Source organism: Melanotaenia boesemani, chromosome 1 (genome assembly GCF_017639745.1).
Source record: "Melanotaenia boesemani isolate fMelBoe1 chromosome 1, fMelBoe1.pri, whole genome shotgun sequence".
In the NCBI taxonomy this organism is placed as follows: domain Eukaryota; kingdom Metazoa; phylum Chordata; class Actinopteri; order Atheriniformes; family Melanotaeniidae; genus Melanotaenia; species Melanotaenia boesemani.
Window position 1 is genome coordinate 44,391,877 of NC_055682.1, and position 17,186 is coordinate 44,409,062.

The window sequence follows — 17,186 nt, forward strand, 5'->3', positions numbered from 1 at the left end:
TGAATCTGTGCAGGTACAATGAAATCTCAAGACTATCAAGGGATTCTAGAGAGAAATGTGCTGCCAGTGTCAGAAAGTTTGGTCTCAGTCGCAGGTCATGGGTCTTACAACAGGACAAAGACCCAAAACACAGCTAAAAACACCAAGAATGGCTAAGAGGAAAACATGGACTATTCTAAAGTGGCTTCTATGAGCCCTGAACTAAATCCTATTGAGCATCTTTGGAAGGAGCTGAAACATGGCGTCTGGAAAAGGCTCCCTTCAAACCTGAGACAACTGGAGCAGTTTGCTTATGAGTGGATCAAAATACCTGCTGAGAGGTGCAGAAGTCTCATTAACTTACAGGAATCGATGGATTGCAGTGGTTGCCTCAAAATGTTGTTCAACTAAATATTAAGTTAAGGGAACCATAATTTTTGTCCAGGACTGTTTCATGAGTTTATTTTTTAAATAATTCTGTTGAAACATGGTTGAAAAGCAACGTCTGACTTTCCCTGGTTAAATTTCATAGAATTTTTATTTATTATTACTTTTGTTGGATTCAAGTTATTTATGTGACCATTATGAGTTTTTCTTTCATTAACCGAAGGGTACCAACACTTCTGTATATATATATATATATATATATACACTACCGTTCAAAAGTTTGGAGTCACTTTGCCATGAGATTCAATAGGGATGTGACCCCAGACTTTTGAACGGTAGTGTGTGTGTATATATATATATATACACTACCGTTCAAAAGTATATATATATATATATATATATATATTGAACAGCACCACTAGTACAGGAGAAATTGTATGTAAAATTAGGATGCATGGCGGCCATTAAACGTACATGGACATGTATCTCAGCCCTCACAGGTGGAGGAACCTAATGTTTAACTTTAACATGACAAGTCCTTAGACACTTCATATCCTTCAAGAGTTCATTAAACATTTTAGACCTTAATATACTTAGCACAGAAACAGGAATTTATCCTGCAAACTATGTAAAATACACACAGTATATAAAAATAGCACAACCTCCCTGTAGCCTCCTTAGAGAAACGTGTAATGCTGCATTACCTACATATTATAAGTGTATGTGCATTTTGTTTGTGTTTGTTTGGCCTGATTATTTACAGGAGACAAAACATGAAGCTGGTGCTTCAACAACACAGCATGAGGAACATCATGACTTCCATGTGGACCGGTATTTTCTTTCACTCCTCAGGTGAACCAATGTTCAGAAGATTTTGAAGCCTTTGAGCAGCATGAGTGTGGTGGCCTTCCGTTTGCTCTGGGCTCTGGACGTCTTCACCGTCACCAGCTTGGCGGTGGCAGGCACCGGCAGCTCCTTGTAGCATGGAGTTGTAAACGAAGGTGCACCGAGCAGAGCTTTGTCCTTGCTGATGTAGACGGCCTGAGTCAAACCCCGCCTCTTCACCCTCCTCACAGCCTCGTAGAAGACATGCTGCACAGAGCTGAAGTCCCGGCAGGCCGACACCTCGAAGAAGGAACAGCCGAAACGAGCTGCCAAAGCCTCACCGTCACACTGGCTCACCTGTCTGAAAGGAGACATCAGCTTCACACTCTGGATGAAGTTCTAGCACACACTCCTTATTCCTCTTGTTGCACACAAGTGGCTGTAAACAAGATTTTAATGCAGCGCTGCAGAACAGGCAGATCCAGGTGTCAGGAGATGGGTCACACAGGTGTGATGGGGAAGTTTTTTACACGTTTTAATCATTCCTGCTTCATGTTGACCAGGGTTATGACTGGTGGTGTTATAAATCAGCCTCTATATCTCTGTCCTGTCACCAGGAAACTACCTAAAGTAGATACTTTCTTTTCTTTTACACATATGGACAGGTGAAGATTTTATCCTCTTCGTGAGGGAGATGCAGATACCCCGTCACGAAGAAGGTGGAGGTATGTGGTTACACACACATTTACACGGTAATGTCAATTATTTGTTTCCTTGCTTTTGTTAATGTATTGATCCACTAAAGATGGATCCTATTCAGTTGGTTAATACATTGATTTTGTTTATTTTCAGCACATGTTTAGGTTCGTCTCAAATCTCTCTCTTTCTCTGAGGTGACTTTGGAGATCAGCACTATCATGGAGGTGTGTCCATGAGTGTTGCTAACAAGACCTGGGCTGTGTCTGAATGTTCCCCTTGCTCCCTAACCTCGCCTTCACTACATAGGGTTGCACTCTTCAGCACACTATATAGTGACTCATTCTCTTGGCAATTCGGACACAAAGCTGCCTATTTTTTCCTTGCCGCTGACCGACTACCAGCCGTCATCACAGCAACCACAGCATGTGTCAAAATGGCATTCCAAATCCAATCCAAAGTTGTGTGTAAATATTTTTATTTTTATTCTTATGTTGTATTTTATTCTTTGTTGCATATCTATTCAATAAATTTTTTTATTCGCCTCCTCGCCATGTTGAGCTTCTGCCCACAATGCATTGTGGTCTATACTGACCTGTCTAGTGACCATCGATGCTCACTACTTTTCAAGATGCATTGTGGGTAATTTTGAGTGCCCTACTTTTTTCTCTCTGGACATTCAGACACCCCTACAAAATGGTGTGACCTCTATAGGGCACCATGTAGGGAATAGGCTGCACATTTAGACACAGCCCTGGTGTGCTTAATTAGCTTGGATAGCACTAACCAAGTGGCTGGAGGAGAGGGGGTAGGCTGGGGAAGAAGTACTTTGTTTTCTTTTTGCTTTATCAGTACAAGTTGTTTTGATGGTTTAAGTAAAAGGTTAAAGACAGATGTAATTTTGTATTTTGTGGAATGGTGGTGAAAACTAATTTGTAGTGAAAGTTTTTATGGTTCAGAATTGTACATACACCCCTGTGTTTGTAATGAATGGTTTTGACCAAAGCCTTTATATCAGGGGTGGCCAGCTCTGGTCCTCGAGGGCCACAATCCTGCAGGTTTTCAATGTGTCCCTGCTCCAAAACCACCTGACTCAAATTGATGAATCATTGTGCAAAACTTAATAGGCCGTTGGATCCATTTGAGTCAGGTGTGTTGAAGCAGGAAACATTGGAAAATCTGCAGGACAACAGCCCTCGAGGAGAAACTATAAAGCAGGGGTGCTTTATATACTTGGTAAGAAAAGAGAGCAGGGCAACGCTGGATGTACATGGAACTTGATATGAGTAAAAACCTGACCTCAATCAAGACTGGAATTGGACTTTTCCCTTTGTGGTGGTATACCTTGGTGGATGTCGGCATTCTGCACACTTTTACACCAGTTTATCAGAAAGCATCAGTAACTGAGGGTTTGTTGGGTCATTTCCTTGTTGTAACAATGCTTCTTGGTAAGAAATCTTAGGAAAAATCTGATTCTGCCAGCTTTTGTCTTTCCAGTCAGAAGTGGGCAAACATTTTCCTGGAAATTTGCTGGAAAACAGTTAAGAACAGCTTCATCCTGACGTAAATAATACTTTGTACAAAAGCGTAACCCAGATACTAGCCTGTATCTGTCCATGTCCAACTTGTTGCCCAGCAGGATGATGGGAGTCTGAGGTCTGAAGGTTTTCTTGTGCAGAGCTAAAGTCTGCAAGTACAGCTGGCAGCTGGTAAAGCTCTGCATGTTGTTGATGCTGTAGACCAGCAGGAAGGCGTGGGCCCACGACAGGTAGCGCTCACAGTTCACTGGCCCTTCCTGCACACAGTAAGCACATGTAATAGACACACACACACACAGACACACACACACACACACACTTACCCACACACACAGAAGCCAACATCATGCTTTTGTCCTTAAACTACTGTGTAAGTTGTTTATCGCAGAGGCAGCTAAATCCAACCAGGTGCACAAATGACAGGAAGCAGAACAGAACCAGCAAAGGGAAGAACCACAAAAACTAAAGAAACCCAGACATGGCCATGAGAGAAAACCTACAGTAAAGAACAAAAAGCTACTGAACCAAAAATGTCCAGAACATGACAGAAACAGAAATTGTTGGTAATTGTGTAATTCCAGATATGGACAATGTTCTGAGGCCTTTGTTCTCTTATTGTGAGACGAAGGTTAAAACCAGGGAGTCTTCTTCATCTTCTTTTAACTGTGAAGACCGGTCGGTTCTGTAGTCCAGTCCAGATTTTACCTGTCTTACTGTCTAAACTACAGCCCACCCTTCCTCCTGGTTCTTCAGACTGGACCAATGCATCTCTCTGTACTTCAATTTGGACCAGTCCTCTGGTCCCCCGACCGGTGGACTGGTTCTCTGGACCAAAGGACTGGTCTGCTGCCTGGTATGAAGCGAGAGGAGGACATAAACCCAGTGTTGGCGCCTCTTGACTGGCTTCCTGAGTCAAGTTTAAATTAGTCGGTTTTTTAATGGCTGAGCTCCTGCTGGATGTTCTGAAACCTGGCTCAGGTCCCGTACTCTGGAATAAACATCAAATCTTAATATTTTACATCTCTACATGCGGCTTTTAGCTCCAGACATTTATTTATTGCTTTCATTGTCTTAGTTTTGTTTTTAATAATTTTATTGTTTTATTGCCTAACTCACATCTATTTTATGTTTTGATGATTGTATTTTATTTTATTCATTAATCTTGGATTTTAGTAAGTACAGTTTATTTATAAAGCTCTTTTCACAGTTAAAAATCACAAAGTGCTGGACATAAAACGGCTGCAATTTGTCCGAATGTAGGTCCTGGATTTATTTTGACCAGCTTTGAGGTCCGCCATCACATGATGATATTCACCATGCTAACTCCTTGTTTGTAACATAGGATGAACCCAGGGTTTTCTTTCTCTTTGGTTCAGTACAGTCAACAGACAATTTCAGTTGGAGCAAAATCTTGTGACACTTCATCCATCATGCCTCGTCTGTTTCGAACGGCTATGAAAATGTCAAAACTCCACAACCAATCACATTTCTTGAAGAAAAGCTATCTGAAAGCACAACGTTGCCGCTGCTGTTTATCACGTCCTGTCTGTGTTAGTTTTTGCCTGGGTGGCAATGAGTTTCGCCTGTCGCTGTCGTTGGTCGTGCCCTGTGTGTCGAGGCCATAACATTGCCTTTCGATGTATCTCAATGTGCATAAGTAGTGCCTACTTCAGGTGCTAAAGGACATTTCACAACTAACCAAAATAGGCAGTAATGGTGTAGTACACCTATTTCAAGTATCCTTAACGCAATATTTATTTGATATCATTTGTCTAGGCTGCACAGTGGTGTGGTGGTTAGCACCGCAGCCTCACACCAACAAAGTCACTTGTTCAATCCTCGGATGGGAAGAGGTTGGAACAGTGACCTTTCTGTGTGGAGCTGGCATGTTCTCCCCGTGTATGCATGGGTTCTCTCCAGTATGCCCCACATCTTTAATCCCCCACACACAGGGAACCCAACGAACAAAGAAACCTAACGAACGCAGGAACCCAACGAACGCAGAAACCACACGCACACGGAACCTAACGAACACAGGAACCCAACGAACACAGGAACCCAACGATCACAGGAACCCAACGACCGCAGGAATCCCACGCACACGGAACCTAACAAACACAGGAAACCGATGAACACAGGAACCCAACGATCACAGGAACCCAACAACCGCAGGAATCCCACGCACACGGAACCCAACGAACACAGGAATCCCACGCACACAGAACCTAACAAACACAGGAACCCAACGAACACAGGAACCCAACGATCACAGGAACCCAACGACCGCAGGAATCCCACGCACACAGAACCTAACAAACACAGGAACTCAACGAACGCAGGAACCCCACGCACACGGACCCTAACGAACACAGGAACCCAACAAACACAGGAACCTAACGAATGTAGGATCCCAACGAACTCAGGAACCCAACGATCACAGGAACCCAACGAACACAGGAATCCCACGCACACAGAACCTAATGAACGCAGGAACCCCACGCACACGGAACCTAACAAACACAGGAACCCAACGAACACAGGAACCCAACGATCACAGGAACCCCACACACACAGGGAACCCAATGAACACAGGAACCCAATGAATGCAGGAACCCAACGAACACAGGAACCTAACGATCACAGGAACCCAACGACCGCAGGAATCCCACGCACACAGAACCTAACAAACACAGGAACCCAACGAACACAGTAACCCAACGATCACAGGAACCCAACGAACGCAGGAACCCCACGCACACAGAACCTAACAAACACAGGAACCCAACGAACACAGGAACCCAACGATCACAGGAACCCAACGACCGCAGGAATCCCACACACACAGAACCTAACAAACACAGGAACCCAATGAACACAGAAACCCAACGAACACAGGAACCCAACGATCACAGGAACCCAACGAATGCAGGAACCCCACGCACACGGACCCTAACGAAAACAGGAACCCTAAGAACACAGGAACCTAACGACCACAGGAATCCCACGCACACGGAACCTAATGAACACAGGAACCCAACGAACGCAGGAACCACACGCACACGGACCCTAACGAACACAGGAACCCAACGAACGCAGGAACCCAACGAACGCAGGAACCACACGCACACGGACCCTAACGAACACAGGAACCCAACGAACGCAGGCACCCAACGAATGCAGGAACCCAACGAACACAGGAACCCAACGATCACAGGAACCCAACGACCACAGGAATCCCACGCACACGGACCCTAACGAACACAGGAACCCAACGAACGCAGGAACCACATGCACACGGACCCTAACGAACACAGGAACCCAACGAACGCAGGAACCCAACAAAGGCAGGAACCCAATGAAGGCAGGAACCCAATGAACGAAGGAACCCAACGAATGCAGGATCCCAAAAAACACAGGAACCCCACGGAACCTAACGAACACAGGAACCCAACGAAGGCAGGAACCCAACGAAAGCAGGAACCCAACGAACACAGAAATCCAACGAACACAGGGAACCCAATGAACACAGGAACCTAACGAACGCAGGCACCCAACGAATGCAGGAACCCAACGAACACAGGAACCCCATGGAACCTAACGAACACAGGAACCCAACGAACACAGAAATCCAATGAACACAGGAACCCCACGGAACCTAACGAACGCAGGAACCCAACGAAAACAGGAACCCCACACACACCGGGAACCCAACGAACACAGGAACCTAACGAACGCAGGAACCCAACGAATGCAGGAACCCAAAGAAGGCAGGAACCCCATGGAACCTAACGAACGCAGGAACCCAACGAACACAGGAACCCCACACACACGGAACCTAATGAACACAGGAACCCAACGAACGCAGGAACCCCACACACACGGAACCTAATGAACACAGGAACCCAGCGAACGCAGGAACCCCACACACAGGAATCTCATGCATGTTGTTAAATTGGATGTTTTAGTTGAAAGAAATGCAGAGAACAGATTTGTGAACTAATAAGGCTTGTTTAGAAAATATTTACAGAGGCAGTGAGCTATGGAATAGTCCAAATAGTAGAAAAAGAAAGGAAGCAGGTAGGAGCTGCTGCAACCAGCTGACCAGCACCGAGAAGAGGAGCATCTGGTAATATGAAGCTTGTCTGTTAACTGAATGTTTTAATTGTATGTTCTGCCTCAGCACATGGAGATTTCCTTTATTTCACCAGCAGAGGGAAGGCCTGACGACAGACTGAATCAGGATATGCACACTGTATGAAGCAGTGATGGTGGAGCTGCATTTACCTGGTCACAGGTGTCCATTACTCTCACTGTAACTGGCTGCTGGTCCACGAGCTCCTCTGATGAATAGATGTCCTCTAAAACAAAGACACAAAAGCCAGGAATGGTTAGGACATACCTTTACTTCACTAAATCTGGATGAGACATCTGTAGATCACAAGTGAAAGCTCTGAATTTAAAAAGCTGTTGAAATAAAGAAGTCAAATTGAATAAAAGCATCAGTAATGAAGCCTTGAAAAGATTTAGTAAACTCCATTTTTATGTCAGAGAAGAAGCAGTAAATAACTGCTATGGTTTATTCCATTTGACCAACCTCTGATCAGCAAAGTTTTCTCTCTTTCAAATCAAGAATTACCAGATTTTTCACCACGTAGCTCCTGCCAAAATGGATCATGGTAAAATACAACACATATACCTGATGATTATTATGTTTCAGAATTTTAATAATCTGAAGAAGACGAGCTTACCAAGATACGGGTCATATTCACTGATGAAGCGTTTTGTGAGGAATTTGACTGTAAGTGCTGTAAAATAAGGAGAGAAACCAGTGTGAGTGTGAGTGGCTGTGGGTCCTCGGGGGACTGGGGTCAGTCAGAGTCCTGAGAAAAGAATTGCTACAGGAAATATGAACAGGAAAACGTACCCAGGGAATTAAACGTACCGTCACAACAGCTGTCACTGAAATGTTTTGCACTATTATTGAGCTAAAATACTAAAGCCAGAAAGAAAAGAAACAGATCCTGATGTAAAAACTGAGTTTTAGTTAAACCTAAATATTTAGAACTAAGGCTATGAACAGCAAAAGGGTGCAACATGAGAAACTTCTAAGCTGACAGAGTTAAAATCAAACCTGATTTCCCGCAGCCCATCACACCCAGAAGAACTAGGTTGCACTCAGAACAGGACTTCCCGAATATCACTGACATGCTGCAGAATCGTATCCCAGACTATCCTCACGATGCTGCTGCAGCACACTTCTGAAGAGACAACGACCTTCCTGATCTGTGGGCGCTCCAGCACAGGAGGAATTGCTCATGCGCAGCTAAGAAACGCAACTCTACATTTTAGGAAAGACAACGTCAGACGGACCCGATAGAATCTGGTCTGGACTCAGCCAGTACCCAGACTGCCTCACTGTTCGGACCTCATTTGCACAGAAGACCTGAGTGCAGCTGCATGGTTGTTAGGCTCCTCATACTGGCCTCCAGTCTTGTACCTCCTCCTCATACTGGTCTCCATTCTAGCACCTCCTCACCATACTGGTCTCCAGTCTGTTACCTCCTCCTCATTCTGGTCTGCAGTCTGGTACCTCCTCCCCTTACTGGTCTCCAGTCTAGTACCTCCTCTAACTGGTCTCCAGTCTAGTACCTTCTCCTCATACTGGTGTCTGGACTGGTACCTCCTCCTCATACTGGTCTTCAGTCTAGTATCTCCTCATACTGGTCTCCAGTCTGGCACCTCCTCTTCATGCTGGTATTTAGTCTGGCACCTGCTCCTTATGCTGGTATCCAGACATGTTCTCCTCCTTATACTGGTAGCCGGTCTTGCACTCCTGCTCATACTAGTATACACTCTGGTTGCTCCTCCTCATACTGGTAACCAGTCTGGCACCTCCTCCTCGTACTGCTATACAGTCTGGTTCCTCCTCCGCATATTGATCTTCAGTTTGGTACTTCCTTCTCCTACTGGTCTCCAGTCTGGCACCTCCTCCTCATAATGTTAACCAGCGTGGCACCTGCTCCTTACACAGGTATTCAATCTGATACCTCCGCCTCATGTTGGTATAGAGTCTGGTACCTCCTCCTCAAACTGATCTCAAGGCTAGTTCCTCCTCCTCATTATTTTCTCCAGTCTGACACCTCCTTCTCATATTTGTCTCCAGTATGGTACCTCCTCTTCATACTGGTCTCAACACTGGTTGCTCCCGTTCATGCTGGTCTCCAGTCTCGTACGTCCTCCTCCTACTGGTCTCCAGTCTGACACCTCCTCCTCATTCTAGTAACTATTGTGGTACCTCCTCCTCATTCTAGTCTCCAGTCTGGTACTTCCTCTTGAAACTGGACTCAACACTGATTGATCCTCCTCATGCTGGTCTCCAGTCTGGCACATCCTCCTCATACTTGTCTCCCGTCTAGTACCTCCTCCTCATTCTAGTCTTCAGTCTGGTACCTCCTCTTCATACTGGTCTCAACACTGGTTGCTCCTCCTCACACTGGTCTCCCGTCTAGTAACTCCTCCTCATTCTAGTCTCCAGTCTTGTACGTCCTCCGCCTACTGGTCTCCAGTCTGGCACCTCCTCCTCATTCTAGTAACCACTATTGTACCTCCTCCTCATACTGGTCTCCAGTCTTGAACCGACTAATCATGACAATCTTCCGTCTGTCACCTCCTCCTCATTCTGGTAACCAGTGTGGTTGCTCCTCCTCATTCTGGTAACCATTGTGGTACCTCCTCCTCATTCTGGTAACCAGACTGGCAACTCCTTCTCATACTGATAACCACTGTGGTACCTCCTTATATTGGTCTCCAGTCCTAATCATGCTGGTCTCCAGTTTGACACATCCTCCTCATTCTGGTAACTAGTGTCGTACCTCTTCCTCATCCTGGTAACTACTGTGCTACCTCCTCCTCATTCTGGTAACCAGACTGGCACCTTCCCCTCATACTGATGACCAGAGTTGTACCTCCTCCTCATTCTGGTAACCAGTGTGGTACCTCCTCCTCATTCTGGTAACTGGTGTGGTACCTCGTCCTCAGACTGGTAACTAGTGTACTACCTCCTCCTCATTCTGCTTACTATTGTGGTACCTCCTCCTCATTCTGGTAACCAGACTGACACCTCCCCCTCATACTGATGACCAGAGTTGTACCTCCTCCTCATTCTGGTAACCAGTGTGTTACCTCCTCTTCATTCTGGTAACTAGTGTGGTATGTCATATTCAATCTGGTAACCAGTGTGGCACCTCCTCTTCATTTTTGTCTTAGTCTTGCACCTCCTAATCATGTTGGTCTCCAGTTTGACGCCTACTCCTCATTCTGGTAACTATTGTGGTACCTCCTCCTCATACTGGTCTCCAGTCTTGAAGCGACTAATCACGACAATCTTCCGTCTATCACCTTCTCATCATTCTAGTAACCACTGTGGCACCTCCTCCTCATTCTACAAACCAATATTGTACCTCCTCCTCATACTGGTCTCCAGTCTTGAACTGACTAATCATGACAATCTTCCGTCTGTCACCTCCTCCTCATTCTGGTAACCAGTGTGGTAGCTCCGCCTCATTCTGGTAACCATTGTGGTACCTCCTCCTCATTCTGGTAACCAGACTGGCACCTCCTTCTCATACTGATAACCACTGTGGTACCTCCTCATATTGGTCTCCAGTCCTAATCATGCTGGTCTCCAGTTTGACGCATCCTCCTCATTCTGGTAACTAGTGTCGTACCTCTTCCTCATCCTGGTAACTACTGTGCTACCTCCTCCTCATTCTGGTAACCAGTATGGTTCCTCCTCCTCATACTGATAACCAGTGTGGTATCTGATCCTCATTCTAGTAACCAGTCTGGTATCTCATCCTCATTCTGATTAACTACTGTGCTACCTCCTCCTCATTCTGGTAACTAGTGTGGTACCTCCTCCTCATTCTGGCAGCCTGTGTGGTATCTCATCCTGATTCCGTTTATTAGTGTGGTTCCTTCTCCTCATTCTGGTAACTGGTGTGGTACCTCCTCCTCATTCTGGTAACTAGTGTGGTACCTCCTCCTCATTCTGGCAACCAGTGTGGTACCTCCTCCACATACTGGAAGCCAGTGTGGTATCTCATCCTGATTCTGGTTATTAGTGAGGTTCCTCCTCCTCATTCTGGTGACTAGTGTGGTACCTCTTCCTCATTCTGGTAACCGGTGTGGTTCCTTCTACTCATTCTGGTAACTAGTGTGGTACCTCCTTCTCATTCTGGTAAACAGACTGGCACCTCCTCATCATACTGGAAACCAGTATGGTACCTCTTCCTCATTCTCGTAACTAGTGTGGCAACTCCTCCTCATACTGGTAACCAGTGTGGTACCTACTCCTTGATCTGATAGCCAGTGTGTTATCTCATCCTCATTCTGGTAACTAGTGTGGTACCTCCGCCGAATTCCGGTAACCAGTGTGGATACTTCTCCTCGTTCTGCTAACTAGTGTGGTACCTCCTTCTCATCCTGGTAACTAGTGTGGTATCTCCTCCTCATTCTGGCAGCCAGTGTGGTACCTCCTCCTCATACTGGCAGCCAGTGTGTTATCTCATCCTCATTCTGGTAACTAGTGTGGTACCACCTCCTCATTCTGGCAACTAGTGTCGTACCTCCTTCTCATTATGGTAACTAGTGTGGTACCTCCTCCTCATTCTGGTAACCAGTGTGGTACCTCCTCCTCATACAGGTTACCATTGTGGTATCTCATCCTCATTCAGGTAACTAGTGCGATACCTCCTCCTCATTCTCATGACTAATGTGGTACCTCCTCCTCATTCTGGTAACCAGTCTGGTTCCTTCTCCTCATTCTGGTAACTAGTGTGCTACTTCCTCCTCATACTGGTAACTAGTGTGGTACCTCCTCCTCATTCTGGTAACTGTTGTGGTACCTCCTCCTCGTACTGGTCTCCTGTGTTGAACCGACTAATCACAACAATCTTCCGTCTTTCACCCCCTCCACATTCTGGTAACCAGTATGGTTCCTCCTCCTCATTCTGGTAGCTAGTGTGGTACCTCATCCTCATTCTGGTAACCATTGTGGTACCTCCTCCTCATTCTGGTAACCAGACTGGCACCTCCTCATCATTTTGGTAACCAGTGTGTTATCTCATCCTCATTATGGTAACGAGTGTGGTACCTCCTCCTCATTCTGGTAACCAGTGTGGTACCTCCTCCTCATACTGGTCTCCAGTCTTATGACTCCTCCTCAAGTTGGTCTTCAGTCTGGCACCTTCTCCTCATACTGGTAACCAGTGTGTTATCTGATCCTCATTCTGGTAACCAGTGTGGTATCTCGTCCTCATTCTGCTAACTAGTGTGGTATCTCATCCTCATTCTGGTAATTGGTATGGTACCTCATCCTCATACTGGTAACTAGTGTGGTACCTCCTCCTCATTCTGGTAACCATTGTGGTACCTCCTCCTCATTCTGGCAACCAGTGTGGTACCTCCTCCTCATTCTGGTAACCATTGTGGTACCTCCTCCTCATGCTGGTTATTAGTGAGGTACCTCCTCCTCATTCTGGCAACCAGTGTGGTACCTCCTCCTCATTCTGGTAACTAGTGTGGTACCTCTTCCTCATTCTGGTAACTAGTGTGGCAACTCCTCCTCATACTGGTAACCAGTGTGGTACCTCCTCCTTGATCTGGTAACCAGTGTGTTATCTCATCCTCATTCTAGTCACTAATATGGTACCTCCTCCTCATTCTGGTAACCAGACTGGCACCTCCTCCTCATACTGGAAACCAGTGTGGTGCCTCCTCCTCATTCTGGTAACCATTGTGGTACATCCTCCTCATTCTGATAACCATTCTGGTACCTCCTCCTCATTCTGGTAACCACAGTGCTACCTCCTCCTCTTTCTGGTAACCAGTTTAATACCTCCTCCTCATTCTGGTAACCATTGTGGTACATCCTCCTCACTCTGGTAACCATTGTGGTACCTCCTCCTCATTCTTGTAACCAGTGTGCTACCTCCTCCTCATTCTGGTAACCAGTGTGATACCTCCTCCTCATTCTGGTAACCATTGTGGTACCTCCTCCTCATGCTGGTTATTAGTGAGGTACCTCCTCCTCATTCTGGCAACCAGTGTGGTACCTCCTCCTCATACTGGTAACTAGTGCGGTACCTCCTCCTCATTCTAGTTTCCAGTCTCGTACACCCTCCTCCTACTGGTCTCCACACTGGTTCCTCCTCCTCATACACTTTCTTGTTTGCAGAGGTGGTTTGGACCCCCTCTTCTCCTCTGCTGCTCATCCACACATTCATTTTCCTCATTAACAGCCATTCCTACAGGAGAAGATTTATTACCAAGACACTTTGTTTCAATGAAGAAATGATCCTCCAAGCACTCATTTACGGATGATGTGTTCAGGTGCATAAGTAGATGTTTGTTAAAATCTAGTTTTTGTTTAGTTTAATCCATAAGAGCCTGACGTGACATATTTGTCACATACAGTTTCTAAGACATTTTGCTTCAATTTATGATATAAACTTTGCTTAAAATTTTGTCTCAAAATTAATCTGATACTTGTCTTCTGTCCTCTAATAGATACCCAGAAGCAGAACCAACCTTGTGGCTTCTGTTTTCTGCCTTGTTTCCTGTTCATCAGCTCACCTGGTTTAATGTACTAATTTGCGTCACCTGCTTCCTGTTATTTTACCTCTGTGTATAGAAATCCCTGGATTCATTTATTCTCTGCCAGCTGTACCAGTCTTCGTCTTTCTTAGTTTAGTTCTTGTTGCACTGGTCCACTTCCTGCCTTGTCAGCCTGCATTACATTACATAATCAGCAAACATTTCGGTCAGTGACTGCTGAAATGGTGGCATGGATGTCATGTGACCCAGAGGTTGGAACCATTGTTCTGTTTGTCTCTTTCTGACACTGAAGGTCAAACCGTCAGCTGTTCCTCCACATGCATGCCATCATCCAGCCCGTCTCTGGCTGCATGTCATCCTGATGCACACGTCAACCCCACTGCTATGTATAGAGCTGGCCTCAGAGCTGTGAAAACACATCGTCAATGCCGGATCAGAGACCATCTGCTCTGGATTAGAGGCATTCGCTCACTCTCTCTGGCTGGAGATGAGTGAATGTGTTTTTATGTTTGTCAAACTCTTCTCAGAACTGGTTGCAGTTCATCTGCAGAGCCAATGAAAGAGTTCACCAGGGAAGTGATGGAGTCCAGCAACTGTCCACTTTTGGACCAGAAGTCAGGACAGTGTAAGACAGGAGACAGCCTGAGGGTCATCATTAAGGACAGCGTTTTCACCGTGGATAAAAGCATGGTGGTGCAGCACTGTGACTACTTCCGAGCTCTGTTCCAGTCTGGGATGAGGGAGTGCAGACAGGAGGAGATCCAGCTGCGATGCGTGGGAGTTCTGGGCTTCCTGGTTCTGCTGCAGGTTCTGCGTGGGGAGCGACCCATGCTCAACAGTGACCAGATTGTGGAGGCTATCGAGTGCACAGCTTTTCTCCAGGTGCCAGCTCTCACCAAACACTTGACCAATGTCATCAACTCTGAAAACTGTTTGCTGATGTACCACACCGCTGCAACCTACGGGGTGTGGGAGCTGTCCCACCACTCCGCATTATTCATCAGAGACATGTACGTTGACCTGAAGGAGGATGTGCACACCTTACCCAGCACGTTGGTAGAATACATCCAATCTCTACTCCCAAGCAGCTACTTGGCCATTTGCAGTCACTCTCCGTCCTCAGAGCTGATGCAGGACATCCAGAGGACAGTCTGCTACCTGGATGAGGACCACAGAGACTGGAGGGTTCTGACACACCTACCTGTCAGCACCAGCACCACGATGGCAGGCGTGGCGGTCCATGACAACAAGCTTTACATCATCGGAGGTGTGCATGATGTCAGTAAGAAGGTAGTGGAGACTGGGTTCTGTTACAACCCTGCAGTGAACTCATGGTCCTCCATCTGCAGGCCACAGCAGCTACGCTACAGCTTCACCCTGATGGGCCATGAGGAGTTCCTGTACGCTGTTGGAGGGGAATACAACATGAAGGTCCTCTCATCTGTGGAGCGGTACAGACTGTGTGACGGCAGCTGGAGCTTCGTCTCATCCCTCCCCTGCCCTGCAGCCTCTGTGGTGTCGGCTGTAGCCATGAACAGGATCTTTATCTGTCTCTGGAGAGGGAAGGGGGCCACAGATATACATGAGTACGTGCCTGAACATGACCGGTGGCTTCTGGTCACTACGCTCATCCGCCAACACAGTTATGGCCTTTACATGGTGGCACACAGAGATAATCTGTATGTGATGCGTAACGGACCCTGTGATGACTTCTTGATGTGTGTAATGGACCGCTACAACCTGAGTTCAGGCCAGTGGACTTCTGTGTCGGGTCACTACGGTAATACCAAAGGCTCCCTGTTCACTGCTGTGGTCAGAGGCGACTCTGTGTTCACCCTCAGCAGACATGTGACCACAGAGTTCACGGTAGAGGACTGCAGATGGAGACTGAAGCGTGAGATGAAAGGTTTTGGCAGGATTGGATCCATATATACATTTCTAATGAGGCTGGCTGCACCTGCTGTCTCCCAAAAGGGACACTGTCCAAATCTGACTCAACAAGCCCTCCACAACCTCAGTGCCTGTCCCAGGTTTTCCTTACAGGGTTCTCATAGCCTGTAGGAGCTGCGGTAGTTCTGCTGCCCACAGTCCTCTGTTAGAGCCGTATATGAGGACACAGAGGACTTTGACTTGTCCGGTCTCTTGCTCTGCTGAGGTGAAGTGACACATTGGTTCACTGGTTGTGCTAATTGGGATTGTGGATGAAAAAATGACCCTCTATAGCTGAGACTTAACATGAACTGTGAAAGGAGGTAAGAATGGAGGACGGGGATCCTGACCTCTCAACATGGGATTTGTGTTCAAGTCCAGCCTTTACGGCTGTTTTTTACTCTCTTTATTTTCACTGTCCTTACTCTACAACAGAGCTTCTGCAATATGTAACTCATCCCCATGGCGACAGATCCTGGAACGGTCTGGTTACCAGCGTTACCATGTGATTCCCTACACATCCAGAAGTGACGCTTTCAGAAGTTTCCGTCTGCGTTTGGCCAGGTGTCAACTCTGCTGGATTTACATCAAAAGAAATGTGCTTCAGTGGGTTTAAAATGAAGGTTAACAAAGTAGAACAAGTCAGTGAAGATCTTCACCATTCCCAGTACCAGCAAGCTTCCATTTCTAAGGGTTACAGCTTAGTGTGTTTGGGCAGCAAAGACGACGCTCCATCCCATGATGCAGGAGAACCAGTAGGATCTCTGGCTGCTGGGGGTTTAAAGGGAGAAAACCACCATCATCTCCTGATCTCATCCCTACCTACTGAGAACCTGTGGAACATCCCTAAAAGGAAGCTCTATGAGGGTGGGGGGCCGTGGAATTCATCATGCTCTGGAAATGTTTCTGTAGATCTGCATCCAGAGCTTGTGTTTCTATCGATGCCGAGCTCACAAGTACCTGTAGTCATCTTTCTACTGCACTCTAAAACCGGATCGCCACAGTCTTGTTTTCATGTTTCTGAAGAATCACTGTTGTCTCACTCACTTCCGCTGACAGGAGGAGTAAAATGCTAGATGTAATAAATCTCAACACCAGGGATCCTCACAGTCCGGATCCAGCCCAACTTGTGTTTTGAACTACAAAATGCTGTTATCCTATGTCCATAAATAAATAAATAGTTTAGAATATAAAATAAAGTGTTCCTGGTTATTA

General features: G+C 46.3%; 2 protein-coding genes across 2 annotated transcripts; one reads left to right on the forward strand and one right to left on the reverse strand.

Moving 5' to 3' along the window:
* Window positions 1-794: 794 nt before the first annotated feature.
* On the reverse strand, window positions 795-13,123 carry rasl12 (RAS-like, family 12). Its single transcript, XM_041993135.1, has 6 exons — window positions 13,076-13,123; window positions 8,557-8,956; window positions 8,174-8,230; window positions 7,710-7,783; window positions 3,492-3,682; window positions 795-1,552 (listed from the first exon to the last, which is right to left on the reverse strand). Exons 2-6 carry the CDS (start codon window positions 8,630-8,632, stop codon window positions 1,231-1,233), a joined length of 720 nt encoding a protein of 239 aa, XP_041849069.1. The 5' UTR covers window positions 8,633-8,956; window positions 13,076-13,123; the 3' UTR covers window positions 795-1,230.
* A 1,414-nt stretch (window positions 13,124-14,537) lies between these two features.
* On the forward strand, window positions 14,538-17,161 carry kbtbd13a (kelch repeat and BTB domain containing 13a). The gene has a single exon (XM_041993125.1). It carries the CDS (start codon window positions 14,538-14,540, stop codon window positions 16,101-16,103), a length of 1,566 nt encoding a protein of 521 aa, XP_041849059.1. The 3' UTR covers window positions 16,104-17,161.
* Window positions 17,162-17,186: the final 25 nt, after the last annotated feature.

Excerpts from the sequence above, each read along its gene's own strand:
- kbtbd13a (XM_041993125.1), top strand. The coding sequence starts at position 14,538 with ATGTGTTTTTATGTTTGTCAAACTCTTCTCAGAACTGGTTGCAGTTCA.
- rasl12 (XM_041993135.1), bottom strand. The coding sequence starts at position 8,632 with ATGTCAGTGATATTCGGGAAGTCCTGTTCTGAGTGCAACCTAGTTCTT. Across the intron at positions 8,231-8,556 it reads GATGGGCTGCGGGAAATCAG|CACTTACAGTCAAATTCCTC; the intron begins GTTTGATTTTAA and ends CTTATTTTACAG. Across the intron at positions 3,683-7,709 it reads TAATGGACACCTGTGACCAG|GAAGGGCCAGTGAACTGTGA; the intron begins GTAAATGCAGCT and ends TACTGTGTGCAG.